The sequence below is a fragment of the Macrosteles quadrilineatus genome, unplaced genomic scaffold (genome assembly GCF_028750875.1).
Source record: "Macrosteles quadrilineatus isolate MER2022 unplaced genomic scaffold, UCM_ALF_1.0 Scaffold_6__1_contigs__length_79288215, whole genome shotgun sequence".
NCBI classification, from domain to species: Eukaryota; Metazoa; Arthropoda; class Insecta; order Hemiptera; family Cicadellidae; genus Macrosteles; species Macrosteles quadrilineatus.
The window spans coordinates 38,847,576-38,863,268 of record NW_026542599.1 but is presented as its reverse complement, the minus strand read 5'-3'; the positions used below and the strand labels follow the sequence as shown (position 1 = coordinate 38,863,268).

Below are 15,693 nucleotides of genomic sequence, written 5' to 3'. Positions count from 1 at the left end.
GAAACGAAATTTCCCCAGGAAATTCAGGCCCTTACCAGCCTGATGAAGTTCTCTTTGGGAACGAAACTGCAGTAGCCTGCGGACTACTAGGGATCACTCTGACAGTATAAGGTACTTAAACCATTACTTGTTACTGTACTGTTGTAAGCCATTTTTGTTTCGATTATCCATTTGAATTCCGATGTGTGTCATTGTTTTTAGTTTAACGAGATTAATAAGATTAATAACTTAATGTACATATCGACTTATGCTTGGTAAGATGTTCAACTAACGCTGTCCCCCATAGGTGGTATCCTATCACCATGTACACAAAATACCCCCGCCGCAGCAAACCTGCCGACTAAGCGAATTTCCATTTGTCTGAATTGATTTTCAGTTAAATATATTTTAATAACATTAGGTTTAACGAGTACCTAGGTTTGCTGCTACAAGGAAACCAATAAAGTGTGTTTTTGAGTAAAATATTGATAGCTTAGTACAAAATAAATAAATTTGCCAAGTTTGATCAAAATATATTCATAAACAAGCAAACTACAACATTTGACAATATTCTCCATAAGAATAACATGGGAATTTTAAATTTAAATTTTTTTTTAATTTTCTCCGTTACTAATAATCGAACAAAAATACTTTTATATACTAAATTATTTGTTTTTTAAGCTCTTTAAAAAGGTCTAAAGAGAAATTGGGAAATTTTGTGTTTTGAGGGTCAAAAGTGAGAAAAACCAATTTTTACCTCATAAAACCCCCCGTAAAGCCCCGTTCCCATGGTCCGATCGTGCTGGTTCGCGAACTCATTCAAGTTTATCCCGCTTTACACCTTCAAACCAAATTTCATCAAAATCGGACAAAAATTACTCAAGTTATCGCGTTCACGGACGTATATATATATATATATATATACATATATATATATATATTTGAACAAATAGTGTTTTTGGCCTCTAGGGACATCAAAATGAAAAAGTATATCGGTCCCGGGTCTAGGTCTTACCGTGCCACCTACGGTAATAGCTACTTCCCTATAGGGAAATTCGCTAAAAGTTGTTTACCATTAACAGTAATGATATGGTAAATTCGGTTTTGATTTCTCTTTTCGTTTTAAAGTTATAATGTAGTCCTAAGATTATATTGTCACCCTGTAAATAGTTGCTATGAATCTAAAAGAGCATTTATATTAAAAAGTGTTTATTCTTTTTCAAAATAATTACCTGAATTATAATTCAAGTTAAACTAATGTTGTCAAATATTGTAAAGTTCAATTCCAAGTAACAATTTTTAAAGCAATAAATTTAAGTCCTTTGATTGGTTTCAACCTATGCAAAATTGTATTTGTATAATGATGAAATAGCAGTTAGCTAGTAACGAAAATAATATGTTAAGTAAACTGCTCAATAACACGTGCAACATAAATATCTTACTGTAATTTATCGTACTTTATGAGTGGTTTCCAAACGAAACACCAAGCTACTTAATGTACTGTGTACTTCCCCTAAAGCAAAATGTTTATAGCTGGAAAGCGGATTTACCGGGTTTAGTGGTTGTTTCAATATTTCATACCAAGCTGATTCCATTTTTTGCTTCATTATTACTTTTTCCCGTCTTTGAAATCAAAATATCGTACTTGCAAAGGAGAACATAACAAAACCATTCTAGACATTTATACTTATAGACTAGGTGAAACCCGTCGTAATCGACGGTTACTTTCAAGGCTTACGCTAATTCATCTAACTGCGACAAATTGAGTGAAATTATACATATTTTGATCATTTCGCATTGATTAATAAGTGTAAAAACAATAATTATATTAAATGCCTTAGTTACCAAATATGGTTGATAATTCAATGAATAAAATATTCCCCATACCGTCCGTCATCAGAGTTATTAATAGTAGGCTATCTGGTATCTCTTCCTTTGGAAGAATCCTTAAATAGTATGAAAACCGTATTGGCGGATCTTTTGTAGTTAAACACTTCCGTAATTTCATCAGTGTAATGCAGATTAATCTATGATTTTCTTTAAATAATAGGCCTATCTGTTTGTTGGGAAGACACGTTCTAACTTCAGAGGGAGGTATATCCGTTACAGTGTAAGTTTGATTTTTCCTTTGTCACGTCGCGTCAGTTCATATCGTACTTCTGTCCCAATGAATAACCCTCTATCATAGTTTTGAGAAATTGGTTGTGGGGTTACTGTTAAAGCTGGAATCCCTTGACATGGGGGATGTCATTTAGTTGTCTCAGCCTTATCAATTACATAAAGTTGTCAATATAATCTCTCTACGGTTGAATGTTAGGTGTTGTGGAATATACTTGAAGTGAAGTTGGCTTTTATTCTTCAACTGTTAGGGGCCTCCTCGTTTTTAAGGTCTTGCGGCTTCATTGGCAAGAAATAATGCAAATGACATAGCAATGTGGCGTTTCCAAAAAGGAAAAAAATACTGTAAATTGGCTGTTACGTATATATTGACGTTTACTTGCATTTTTAATCAACATATCTTATAAAGGATGATGTGGTCTAGTTTAAAAGTAATATGGCCTTTCTGTTATGACAGTATCTGCTTAGATTATATTTGCTAACTGGGCCATTTTTACAGCCAAAATGTAGTGTTATTTTTAATAATGTTACCAACCCCGTGGGCTACATATGCTACGGTCCACAATATAAGCCACTGCAAATAATTTGTGAAGATAGGTACCATTTCAGGCATGGTTTCTGTGTTTGGATGTTATTAGACAAGGTAAGAAGAGCACAATAAACTTCTGCAGATGAATTACCTGTTGGAGAAATATAAGCCGAATAATAAATGTCACAATGCGAGTTTGAGCATTTTGTAACTATATTATATGGGTAAGTTACATAGATTTTTTTAGGCTGCTGCTCAGTGCACTTTAAGAATATATATTTTAGAGATAAATTAAATGGTTTTTGTTGCTGAGTAGAGCTAGTAAACATGCACAACCATTTTCGTTAGTCTAATAACATTCAAAGACTCTCTAAGAGTTCAAGTTCTTGTTTATATACATATCTATATTACGTTTTCACTAAGCTGAATGAATACATCGAAGTAACCTCTCTGAAATGTATATTGCACCTTTCCAGCTTAATGACTTTCTAAATCATGCACGTATTTCTACATAAATATTGTAAAATGTTTTATTCTGTTGCTGTAAACTACTATTAATTTAACAAAATATGGACACGGCTTAAATATGGGCACCGTGCTCTTCTGCACTTGTATTATTTTGTTGTATTACACAATCGAAGATTTTTGCAACGATTGAAAACATGTATGACAACAATCTCATGAACCTATGATGATCTGTCTAGAGTAATATGATAAAATTTAGGCAAAAGGGGTGAAAAAGGCAGGCACCAACCTGTAAAACAGATATAAGATAGTTCAACAAGAAATAATTTTAAGAAGAACTGTGATAAAAGGATTTTCCACTGATTTTGTAACGTTTTGCAGAACATGACATGATACAGAAGAAAATAAATTATAAAATTAGAAGAAAATGGTGGAGACAAACTTTCCAATTAAATATTTAGATTCCCCCATGTTAATCTTATGAGTTAATCTTAAAAAATGAAAAAAAAAACTTTGCAAAACTTCAAATTAGGGCCATTTTTTGACACTTTAATCATCGAAATCGGTCCAAAAATGAAGGAGGGGTTCTGTTCACAAAAATTCGCTTAGCGTATTATATATATACATAGATGAATAAAATGATTTAAGACAGTCACGTAAATTACATTGACATACAATATGAAGGATTAGGAAATGACAAATAAAAACTCACGTTAAAACGATGTTAAGACCTCACTATTGTTTGGATCCTGATTTAATATCTATGATCTCCCCTGCGAACAATCTACAAACTTGTTCATATCTCAGTTCAAATTTAAGATCCATCCATTAATTCAGCTACAAACAAAGTTTTGGCTCCCTATGCGACTGAAACGATGATCTTAGTTTTAATTGTTAAAAAGTCATAAAACTATTTTAGGGCAGAGAATCAAAGTGCATCTTCTTAACTCTGTATGCTAACAAATGTATTTTTTTCATTCATACTATTTAGTAATTATGGTTAAATTGTAAATAAATGTAAAATACACATTGTTATATGAGAATAAAAAAAAACTAAGTACGATAAACTTGCATGTGTTTCGATAGTGGCGATCCAATAGATATTTTTTTACAAGAAAGTGTCAAATTTTCGTTGGTAACATTAAATTAGAACCACAGAGTAGATCTAGGGTAATTCTTAGAGCTTCTTCAAACTACATAATTCTTTTTTTTTTATTCATAACGCCCTACATTACGATCGAAAAGATAACGTATTACTTTGAAATATAGGTAGTTATGAAAATATTTTCTCAATTATTTAGAGAGCTTGTAAACTTATGATAAACATTTAATAATATGTTAAAAATGGATAAACATTCCGATTCACACTAAAATAAACTATAACAATTTTTACAACAAATTTCTTATTTCGTCTTTTTAATAGAGTTATCAGATATTAACTATATTGGCGAACCAAAGTAACAGCAGTTCAGCATAACAGGCAATACAATTTACTAACAGATTAAATCTATAACAAAGTGAAGACGTTGAGCTGGCCATTGCCCATAATATGGAGATTATGGTCTAGACTATGGGGTAGCTGGCCTTGGAGGCAATACCACACATGTTGTTGTGGTACCTGGCCATCATGATGTATCCCTTCATTCCCCAGGAGGTTCCCCAGGAGTTCTTCACCAACCAGTAGTCTCCTCCCTTCTTGGCAGTGCCGTATCCGATAGCCAACACTCCGTGGTCCAGGTTCGTGGTGGAGCAGGCAGGCTCCTTGTACACTCCTGGAACCACAACACCACACATCACACATTCAACTGTGCACTACAACTAGAAGTTATCACAACTAGCTACAACTAGAAGTTAGCAAATAGCTAGGTACTATCGTCTTCAGCTCTGGAGAACACCTTCCACGTTCCGGCGTACCTCACGCGTATCATAGAGAATTATCTCTATTCCGTAGAAGGCTGTTAATGTCTTCTGTCCAGTCCGTACTCTTGTACGGTGCTGAGGTGCGGGCAGACGCTCTCAATAAGGAAGTATATAGGATGCGGCTCGCACGAGTGCTGCGTCAGGCAGCACTAAGAGTTGCATCCGCCTACCGAACAGTGTCCGAACCCGCCGTCCTGGTGGTTGCTGGAGTCATCCCCGTCAAACTTTTGGCGGCGGAGAGAAAGGCAATTTATCAGTGCCGTGGGGATGAGGACCAGGCACGAACAGAGGAACGCACCCGCACCTACCAGCTGTGGCAGGAGAGCTGGGAACAGGAGACTTGGGGACGCTGGACCAGGCGACTGATACAGCAAGTCCAACCTTGGGTTAATCGGCGGTGCGGAGAGGTGGACTTCTACCTCACCCAATTTCTGACGGGTCACGGCTTTTTCCGGTCGTACCTGTTCAGGATGGGCAAAGCCGTGTCACCCGATTGCATATACTGCCCAGGCATTCCCGATGACGTAGAACATACCTTTTTCCACTGCCAGCGTTGGGAAAGGCCCCGCCTGGAGGCTCAACAGTTAGTAGGACTGCTGTCAGTGGACACGGTCATACCGATGATGACGGAGGGTGAGGACAATTGGACCTGTGTCTCACATTACATCCAGGGTATTCTCCGCGCCAAGAAGATCGACCTTGACCGGGAGCGGTGTAGGTCATAAAGTATCTAAACGCCAAAAATGGTGAGAGCCCTGAGGGCTTAGGTCACATGTTGGCCTGACTTGAAGTAACGTGACAAACAATTCCAAGTCTGTGCCCAACAGAGTAGAGGGTTTTTTTAAGTGAGTAGTCTGTGATAGATTCAGGAGTCTCACACTACAGGCTGGCTACCTGTGTGCGTAAAAGCATTTTCCCTCCTCTCCCTTAAAAAAAATCGTCTTCAGCTAACTTACATACCTCCAAGCAATATAAAAGTGACTCCTAACGTATACACCCTCAGAAGCTCGACCAGATTGCATCAGAGGGTTGATCGCTGTCCGCATTTTTCCTCGAACGATTGGGTGGAATGTACAACACAAGTTGGGCAGAAATTGTATGAATTAAAGCTTTGGATTCAGCATTAAAAATTCCTTTACTTTACGTTAATCGTAATCTATTTAATAATAGCATGTGTTAGCATGATTCTCGCTGCTATATTTTGGCAAAGCACTGAGCAAGAAACTCATGGCTTAAGAACTACACTAAGTGTACAAAGGAGTTGTCTGCTTACAATATTAAGAGGAGCTAGCATATTAATCCAATACTTTTATGCAGTCCTTGTTACATCTGTTTCTCGTAAATGAGATTAAATACTTGCAGTTTCCAATGTCAATGATACATTTGGTTCTCATAAATAAAATGCCTATTTGCATTATCCAAAGTCAATGGTACGTCTGGTTTACGTAAACGAATTGTTTACTTGCAGAATCCAAACTTAATAGTTCATTTGGTTTACATAAATAAATTGTCTACTTGAAGTATCCTATAGTTATTTGTGCAACTAGCGAGAAAAGTGAGCAATTGACTCACTCGAGAGAAATCCTTACTCACGAGCCGTAGGCGAGTGAGGAATGGTTTCTCGAGTGAGGCAATTGTACTTTGAACTCGAGTTGCACATTATACTTTCCTCCAGTTACCATAAAACAAATAAATTTGTGAAGAAACATAACCTATTTTTACACAGAAGTGAACTTTTAATATAACGTTTAATGTGAAGTGACAAATACAACAGTACAACAGCTGACCAGCTGATTTACAGCCAGTGCTGCCAACGTATTTCGCACGGATACGACGTTGCCTGCATGTTACGCGCTTACTATTTCGTTTCTTCACGTTGCAAATCTGGAGTGAGACAAAGTAATTAGAGTGAGACAATGTTAACATTGTCCTCCTCCTTTGTTGACTCCTTTGTTGGGGGGGGACAATGTTAACATTGTCTCACTGATGAGCGAATTAGCCACTTTGCTTTCTCAAATCAGCGAGAGAACATTTACATTGTTAGGAAACTGTAGGAAAAATCAATAGTACACCTGCTTCACAAAAAAGAGAAATCTACTTGCAGTATCCAAATTCAATGGTCCTGGTTCATTTAGTTAACATAAATAAGATGCATATTTGCAGTATCCAAAGTCAATGGGAGGCTTACTTCTGGTTCACTTAAATGGACCATCTATTTGTAGTATCCAAACTCAATGGCACATTTAATTAACGTAAATGAATTGTTTACTTGCAGTACACAAACTCAATTCTTCATTTTGTTCACGAAAGTTAATTGTCTACTTGCAGGAGCTAGTATATTAATCCAATACTTTTCTAAAGTCAATGTTCATATGTTTCTCGTAAACGAGATATATACTTGCAGGATCCAATTCAATCATTTAGTTGATTCACATAAATGGAGTGTCTATTTGCAGTATCCAAAGTCAATGGTACGTCTGGTTCACGTCACTGGAATGTCTACTTGCAGTATCCAAACTCAGTATCTTATAACTCAGTATCAGTATCCAAACTCGGTATCTTTGATTAACATTAATTGAATTCCTAATTGCAATACCAAAGTCTGCAGTATTGAATGGTAAGTTTAGTTCGCATAAATAGAAAGTCTATTTGTAGTATCTAAACTCGATATTTGGCCTATATTTGGTTCACGTAAATGGAAGGGCTATTTGGATTATATAAAGTCAATAATGCATCAGCCTTATCCCGGCGTCCATAATATTTGGTTATTCATTTTGTAGTAAACTATGCTCATAATAATATTAATCCGATTGTTATTGTCTTTTTCTTTTTAAGGTATTTGTAATGTGCTATTTAGATGATTCGTTGACTAACATATGTTGTGACTTTTGTTTACGTTTTTATTGTTATCTCGCAATTAATTTCATGGCAACCCGTAAGGCCCATGTTAAATTTCAAACAGCTTAAATTCACGCAGGGAAAAGCCCTGTAGTCCGATTTGTACTTTTTTCAGATTTATACATTCCCATGGCTGGTTTACTATGATTGTGCTAAATTTCGTGCAGATCGCTCCAGCCGTTCAGGAAAGTATTTGTAAAAGAAAACAGGAGTGTAGTTTAAGAGCTGCGCTTTGTTCCGCCCAATAACACACGTTGTACGAATTAAAAGGAATAATTGATGTGTGTAGTTATGATTGACATTACCGCTCTTGTACAGCTGGAAGGAGCTGTGTGCGGCGTCGATGGCCACAGAGACTGGTCCAATCCTGGCCACGGCCTGCTGCAAAGCAATCTCACTTCCTGTAGTCACATCCACGTAGCCAGAGCAAGTGGCTCCCTTGTTCTTGGCCTTGTATCTGCATATGTCGTCCTGTAAATTAAAAGTTAGAATACTATTACTAATGACCAAAGTCCTGCAAGTATGTTGTTTCGAATCAGGAGCCAACAATAAGGTTGACCAATGTAGGAAATTGTTGAAATAGTAAGGATAAAAATGGTGTAAAATTGCTTAAAATATTGTTTAACGCATGAGACAAGAGTTGTTTTTCAGCATCATTTAATGTTTATCTAGATCTTGTGCAGAAAAAAAAAACTTTGGTCCAAAGGGATACAATATAAGCCTAATCTAAATAAATCGAACTAGTCTCGGTATGGTTTGAAAAATTTATATTCTAAAAAATCATGTATTATTATTTAAAACGAGTCTTAAGGCAAGAAAAATTCACCCAGAAACTAGAGACAAAGGGTGAGCTGGTCCAGTGGTAGAGCTATAGACGTCTGTTTCCGGAGTTTCAGGTTTAAGTCCTTCGAACTAACAATGACATTTCGCAATGGTATAGTGCCAAGAACTATGACTAGCCTAAATGTAATTATAAAACGGTCTCTAGCTAAACACTTGCGTCCTTGGAGTGAAAACAGGACATAAATACTATCTTGTCGACCATTAACTATTACTGCACCCACCAAACATCTGACTCTTACATCATTTTACCTCATTCTCGTAGGGATAGGAGGCCTCGGTATCAATTCCATTGTTTTCCTTGACGTACTTGAACGCATTATCCATCCAACCTCCTTCACATCCTGCGTTACCTTGTTTGCTGCTGCAGTCAACCAGGTTCTGCTCACTCAAAGACACCAGCTTCTTGGTCTTCAGGTAGCTGAGTCCTTCCAAACTACCAGTCTGAAATAGGTAGAATGTATTACTTCTTTCATGAATCATCTTTATTACATGAATATAATTCTAGAGCCCCCCAGGTTAGACCACTTACCGCACTGAAGGCCCAGCAAGATCCACACTGTCCTTGGTCCTTGATTGGGGTTACGGCTCCCTTCTTCCTCCAGTCAACAGTCTTGGGAGTTTCCAGGTACTCGTCGATCTCGAACTTAGCTCCACTACTCTGGTAGTCCTTGGGCAGTCTGAATCCATTCATCCTCTGGCGGAACTCCTCATTGGTCTAAAAGCAATTTAGTCATGTATAAAACGCCATTGGATTTTGAATAGTGAAGTCAATTATGGCCTAGCTGATGTGATTTTCTATGGAAAATCTTTGAATGAGAATCCCTTAGAGGTTTTACAGCCCCGAATATTTTTTTTTCTTTCCACTCTCCAACACTCTAACATAGTAGGCCTGGAGAAAGTATTGTTTACGTTAAGATTTTCGAGTTTGAGGTTTTGGGTAGAAATATCTATCTTACGTCCCCCTCAACCCTCCAAAAAAAGTGAATTTACAGTGATTGGGGTGTGTGTGTATTTGGTTCCATTCAAAAATCATTGTTGAATTAGAAATGTTACAACCCATTTCATGTTTAAACATGGTAAAATCTAAAAAAATCTTAAATCAATGTTTGAGAAAAGTACGTGAAGTTCCCTATTTTTTTATTCAATGCAAGATACACCATTTACAAATATTACATGTTTATAGATACAACAGTAGAGTTAAATAGTACTTTAAATTGTTTGTATTATGGTATAACAAATAATGGGCGTTGATAATTTAACCTTAAGATATTTTTACATCTCACCATGTCAGCGAACTGGTTGACTCCTACGGTGAAGGTAACTTCTCCTTTTTCGTATTTCTTGTTGTGTTCACGGATGAAGTTGAGGTTGCTCATGAAGATTTCCTTTCTAGTGTACTCCTCCTTGTCATCTCCGTACATTCGCTCATGTTCGATCTGAAATGGAACATTATCAATGTTACCGATTTATAAATATTCTTACATTGATTTATTGAAAGGTAAATGTTGCCATAAAATGTCATTGAAAGTAAAAGATATTAAAGTTTTCATTATTGGAATCATATTATGAATTAGGTTTCAAAATAGGTATATTTAAGTTATAATGCCAATTGACGTATTAAACGTAAAACTGGGTGCAACTGTTCAGAGAAAAATTAATTTAGAAGGGTGTATCATTGTAATACTACATTTAGTACTTAGTTGTAACATAAACCAGGTGATTTTTACCAAACGAGGTTTTGTTGGTTTGTTAAAGATATATATATATATATATTAAAGGTGTTATTTAACTTTCGATCAAGCTTGTTAATCATCTTATTAAACTGGATATATTTATTAGGTGATAGTTGAAATAGCTTAAAGCGGTACGTATAGATTAACTTTGAATAAGATTCCATTCATAATTTACCTAAAAAAATTTCGCAAATATTTTGGTTCTGACATATGATCACTAATAAAACAATAAAATCTATTTTATGTTAAGATAATTGATGTTAAGGTTAGTCATTTTGGGACCATGTATTACCATCAGAAAATCACCTTAACGGGTAAATACTATATTAGATTTTGTTCTGAAGGCCGTAAAAATGTTTTAAAGCCGAACAACTTCTTTTGGTCAAGAAATATGAAGATGTCTTAACTTGAAGAGCTCCCATTGGGCTTCGTCCTCTTCGGGGAAGGGGATGTGATGGGAGTAGCCCAAAGCTACAAGGGCGAACAACAGTAACAGCTTCATCTTGGCTGGAAAGTAACATTGGAATAATCAACAAATGTTATACTGTATGAAAGCACTCATGAGTCATTATCTAATTTTGGGAAATAATTTGTTTAGCCTGGATAAACCTGAATGATACCAGCAGCATTGTAAAAAAAGTATTTTTAAACTGATTCATAATTTACACATCTATCAGATGAAGTTTACATTTCTATCGTTTACGTTCCCAATTACCTCATACTTTGACCAATAATAGGACTAGACATTACAATCATCCCTTTGTTAAAGTTGTTAGAATTTTTTTAATAAATACCCACGCCGCAGCAAACCTGCCGACTAAGCGAATTTCCATTTGTCTGAATTGATTTTCAATTAAATCTAGGGTATTTAAATATCATAAGTTTTAGTGAGTACATAGGCTTGCTGCTACAAGGAAAATAATAAAGTGTGTTTTTTTGTAAAATTTAAGAGCTTGGTTTAAAATAAAAAATTTGCCAAGTTTGATCAAAATATATCCATAACAAACAAACTACATTTTACAATCTTCTCCATAAGAATAACATGCGAATTTTAAATTTCCTTTTTTTATTTTCTCTGTTACCAATAATGTACAAAAACACTTTGATATACTAAATCATATTTTTTTTTTTTTTACTCTTTAAAAAGGGCTAGAGAGAAATCGGAAAATGTTGTGTTTGAGGGCCAAAAATGAAAAAAAACCCAATTTTTACCCCATAAAACCCCCCGTAAAACCCCGTTCCCATATCCGATTATGCTGGTTCGCGAACTCATTAAATTTTATCCCGCCTTACACCTTTAAACCAATTTTTTTCAAAATCGGACTAAAATTATTTAAGTTATCACGTTCACGGACATATATATAAATATACACTATATATATATATATATATATAAATTTGAACGAATGGTGTTTTTAGCTCTGGAGATATCAAAATGAAAAATTAAATCGGTCCCGGGCCTAGGTCTTACCATGCCACCTACGGTAAGCTACTTCCCTATAGGGACATTCGCTAAAATGGACATAGTTTATGTAAGTCACTGACAGATTGCACTGATGCGAATTATTTATCTCTGCTGAATATGCAAACTTGTTAACTAAGTCAAGCTTAAAGGATGACTTAATAAAGGTTATAGCACATTTTTGTCTTGTCATCTATACCATTAGTAAATATTAAGGTAGGAAAACGAGTTTTGGCAACTAGCACAATCTGTAACTGGCTCACAGTTTCATAAAACTATGTTCTTTTATTAACAAAAATTTGCAACGGCCTGTCCATATAGATGTGTGTGTCTTTTTTAGTATTCAAAAATCAATGCGTAATGACATATTTGTTGCATTACCAAAAATACCTCCGCCGTGGCAAACTTGCGGGGTAAGCGAATTTCCATTTGCCTTACTAGATTTTTCCTAAAACACCATCTTTAAATGTCATATTAATTTATTTAAATATTATTAGTATAACGGGTGCATTGGTTTGCTGCTACAGGGAAGGTAGTAAAATCTTCCTTAGTGAAATGTTAAAATTTAAAAATGAAATAAATAAATTTTCCAAATTTGATCTCAATATGCTTGAAACAAACAAACAACAATTTTACTTACTGTCCCTAAAAATAACATGAGGATTTTAGTTTTAAAAATTTTTGGAATTTTCTGCTTCACAATTAGATGCATAACAACACTTCAATATGCTAAATTATTTGTTTTTTAAGTTCTACAAAATGGCTAAAGCAATTTTTTAAGGGAAAAAAATGATAAAACTAATATTTATAAAACTCCCCATAAGACCCTGTCCCCATAGTCTGATCATCCTGGTTTCCAAACTCGTTCGAATAAATATTGGTTTACCCTACATTTATATACCAAATTTCATAAAAATCTATATAGCATTTAAAAGACTGGTGTTTTAGACTTTAAGATCCTAAAAAAAATTCAGTCCTTAAGTCAGGTCTTACCATGAGACCTACGGTGATAGTTGATTCCCTACGTGGAAAATCCACTAAACATGATTTATATCTTATATCTATATTGTTCTTCAATGATAAAAAATAACCAAAATAACCTTGTATGATGACAAAAATTATAGAATAATTATATCTAAATAAAACAAATCATTTAAGCAAAATTATAATTATTTTAGCTGCACGATTTTAGCGTTACCTTAAATTGGATAATATTCTAAAATTTCCTCTTTGAAATAATCTTCAATCACAATTGACTGGTATACATGACTGTTGCATTGTTTGATTTTTCCATGCAAAAGTTAGATGTATAAAAAAAAAACTATGCAAACATAAATACGATTCCACGAAAAACGATAAATAATGTAACACTAATGACTACTCATCAATTTATTTATTTATTCTGACCTGATGTAGACCATAGGTCCACTCTTATTCCAGATTAGTTAAGTCAATACGTAGCGGCTTTTACGAATTTGGGAATCTTTTTTCGATTTTCAAAATTTAAAATTTACGAAAACATTTGCTCAGTGCATTGTGTTAAAAAGGTTTCATTACAAGGGCAATTATTTTAATATCCTAACAATCATACTACTATTTTAAGTATAGGAAATTCCACCAAAAGCCTACTTTGTAACAAACAGATAACGATAAGACTATGTAACAACTTACCTTAGTTGTCCAACAAAAACAACATAGCTAATCTTTTTGATTTCTACCTATTTATAGTAGTGTTGAGTGGAACAGTTGACTGATAAAAGTGTCAATTTAAAAATCAATTTGCTTGATAAAAACTGATTGTTTGGACACTTCCATTAATTGAAATTAATTTTCTCATTGTGGCTAGATAACGAGAGGTGTTTCGGTTTCATCTAAAAAAATCATTAATCTAAATATAACATTTTCGTTTGAAACTTACTGACCAGTTGCAGTTAATGCATGAAAGAGATTGCGCCAAAGTTAGAGTACTGTTTTAAATACAAGAAAAGAACTTACAACTTTGTTCTTCATACATATTAAGTAGAAGGGAAAGATTTTTGAACATCTAAACTATAAATCTTCAACTTTCTACAGCTTGTTTTACTATCTATGTATTAACAACCGGAAACAAGCACTTCACCTATTTACTGTTCTTTTATAGGTACAGGTTTTGTAATATGACACTAATTTTCAAAATACATTACTGAAGATTGTTGATTAACTGTGTTGAGGATGTTTTGATTTACTCAAAAGCTCCTGAAAGGAAGCATGTAAATCACCATATCTGTAGCTAAATATATCCGTCAGCTAAGGAAACGCATCATTATTATCAACCTAATCTTCTCTTTATATTCAAGGTTAAAATGAACTCTAAATTTAATCTAATTTGACAGTAAAACTACTAGTTTAAAGATTTAGCAGAAAGCGGATCTTATCAAAATAATTTTGATGATGGATTGAAAAAAAATACGCGAAGAACAATAGTAAATTACAAAATATGCAGACTTATTATTTAATATCGGAGATAACTAATTTAGGTTTTCTTGTTTCAAGAGGTCGTGCAAAAAGATTCGCTTATTACCAAAATAAGGAGGTTAATACTTCGAAATTAAACCATGATTAATAGTGCGTTGTTGATTGCTGCTTTCAAATTTTATTTGCCAATTAATATGATATTTACCTGCAAACAACGGATTTGAACGAAATTCCAGATGGTAAATTTGAAATATTTTCACTAAACCATCAACTCAGTTTATTCAACTTCATCCAACAGAATATAACAGACAGCTACTAAAATTTATCAGGCATCTGCTCAATGTCAGTTGTGTAGGTAGAATGTCCATTACAGTTAAGGCAAGATCTAACTTGACGTCAAATCTGTCATCTTGAGACGGACAACGATCTACCAACCTCAATTACCTTCTCCACAATAACGTGTTATGTCTATTATAAGGTTGTATAACAAATTATACTGTTTAAGATTCAAATAACTAACGAAATGAATTGTAATAAAGAGTTTGAATTGTATTAAAACCTTTCTCTAAACTACCAGGGATTAGTTCTGCTCAAGCCTGTGTGAGTTTTATTACTCTATACAATATATTATAATAATTATTATTATACATGGTAATTTAATCAAAACATTTTTAAATCTTGTATCAGTCAGTGAGTTTAAAAACAGTAAAAATGTTTTTTTAATTAATTTAAAACCAAACAAATGTTCTATCATTAAATACAAAACAGGCTGAATTAAAATTTCAAACAAACGATCAGCTGGATGGATGAAAAAAAAATTAAAAAACCATACAAAATCCCTTGGATTCATACTGGACGAGAATTTTAGGTGGGATAAGCATGTTCATCATATAGTAAATAAAATGACAATTGGTATATACTCTTTAAGACAAATGTCTCATGTATGGAATATTGACATTCTAAAATCAATCTATTTTTCTCTGATCAACTCGCATAATATGGCGTACGGTATTGCTATATATGGCAGAACTAACAATAAAAACCTAAAAAATTCTGAAACAGCATAAGAAAGCATTACGATTTATTTGTAATAAAAAAAATAGACAATCTACAAAATCATGTTTTTTTTCAATTAGGCATCATGTCTGATTATGTCCTGTATGTTACATTTGAATCCATTTTACATTAAAAAAATCAAACCCGCAAAAATAAAGAAAAAATTCAAATACATACAACTTCATAAATAACAGATATGTAGATCCACATAAATTACATATTCTTTTTTAAGAAAA

General features: G+C 34.1%; 1 protein-coding gene across 1 annotated transcript; it reads right to left on the bottom strand.

Moving 5' to 3' along the window:
- Positions 1 to 3,820: 3,820 nt before the first annotated feature.
- On the bottom strand, positions 3,821 to 10,988 carry LOC128996233 (procathepsin L-like). The gene is made up of 6 exons (XM_054421391.1): positions 10,894 to 10,988; positions 10,036 to 10,190; positions 9,282 to 9,467; positions 9,002 to 9,193; positions 8,215 to 8,380; positions 3,821 to 4,863 (listed from the first exon to the last, which is right to left on the bottom strand). The coding sequence occupies exons 1-6, from the start codon at positions 10,985 to 10,987 to the stop codon at positions 4,655 to 4,657; spliced, it is 1,002 nt and encodes a 333-aa protein (XP_054277366.1). The 5' UTR covers position 10,988; the 3' UTR covers positions 3,821 to 4,654.
- Positions 10,989 to 15,693: the final 4,705 nt, after the last annotated feature.

Coding starts and splice junctions, on each gene's coding strand:
- LOC128996233 (XM_054421391.1), bottom strand. CDS start 10,987: ATGAAGCTGTTACTGTTGTTCGCCCTTGTAGCTTTGGGCTACTCCCAT. Junction 9,468..10,035: donor TCAACCAGTTCGCTGACATG/GTGAGATGTAAA, acceptor AATTGCTTTTAG/ACCAATGAGGAGTTCCGCCA. Junction 4,864..8,214: donor CTTCCAGCTGTACAAGAGCG/GTAATGTCAATC, acceptor TTGTGGTTCCAG/GAGTGTACAAGGAGCCTGCC.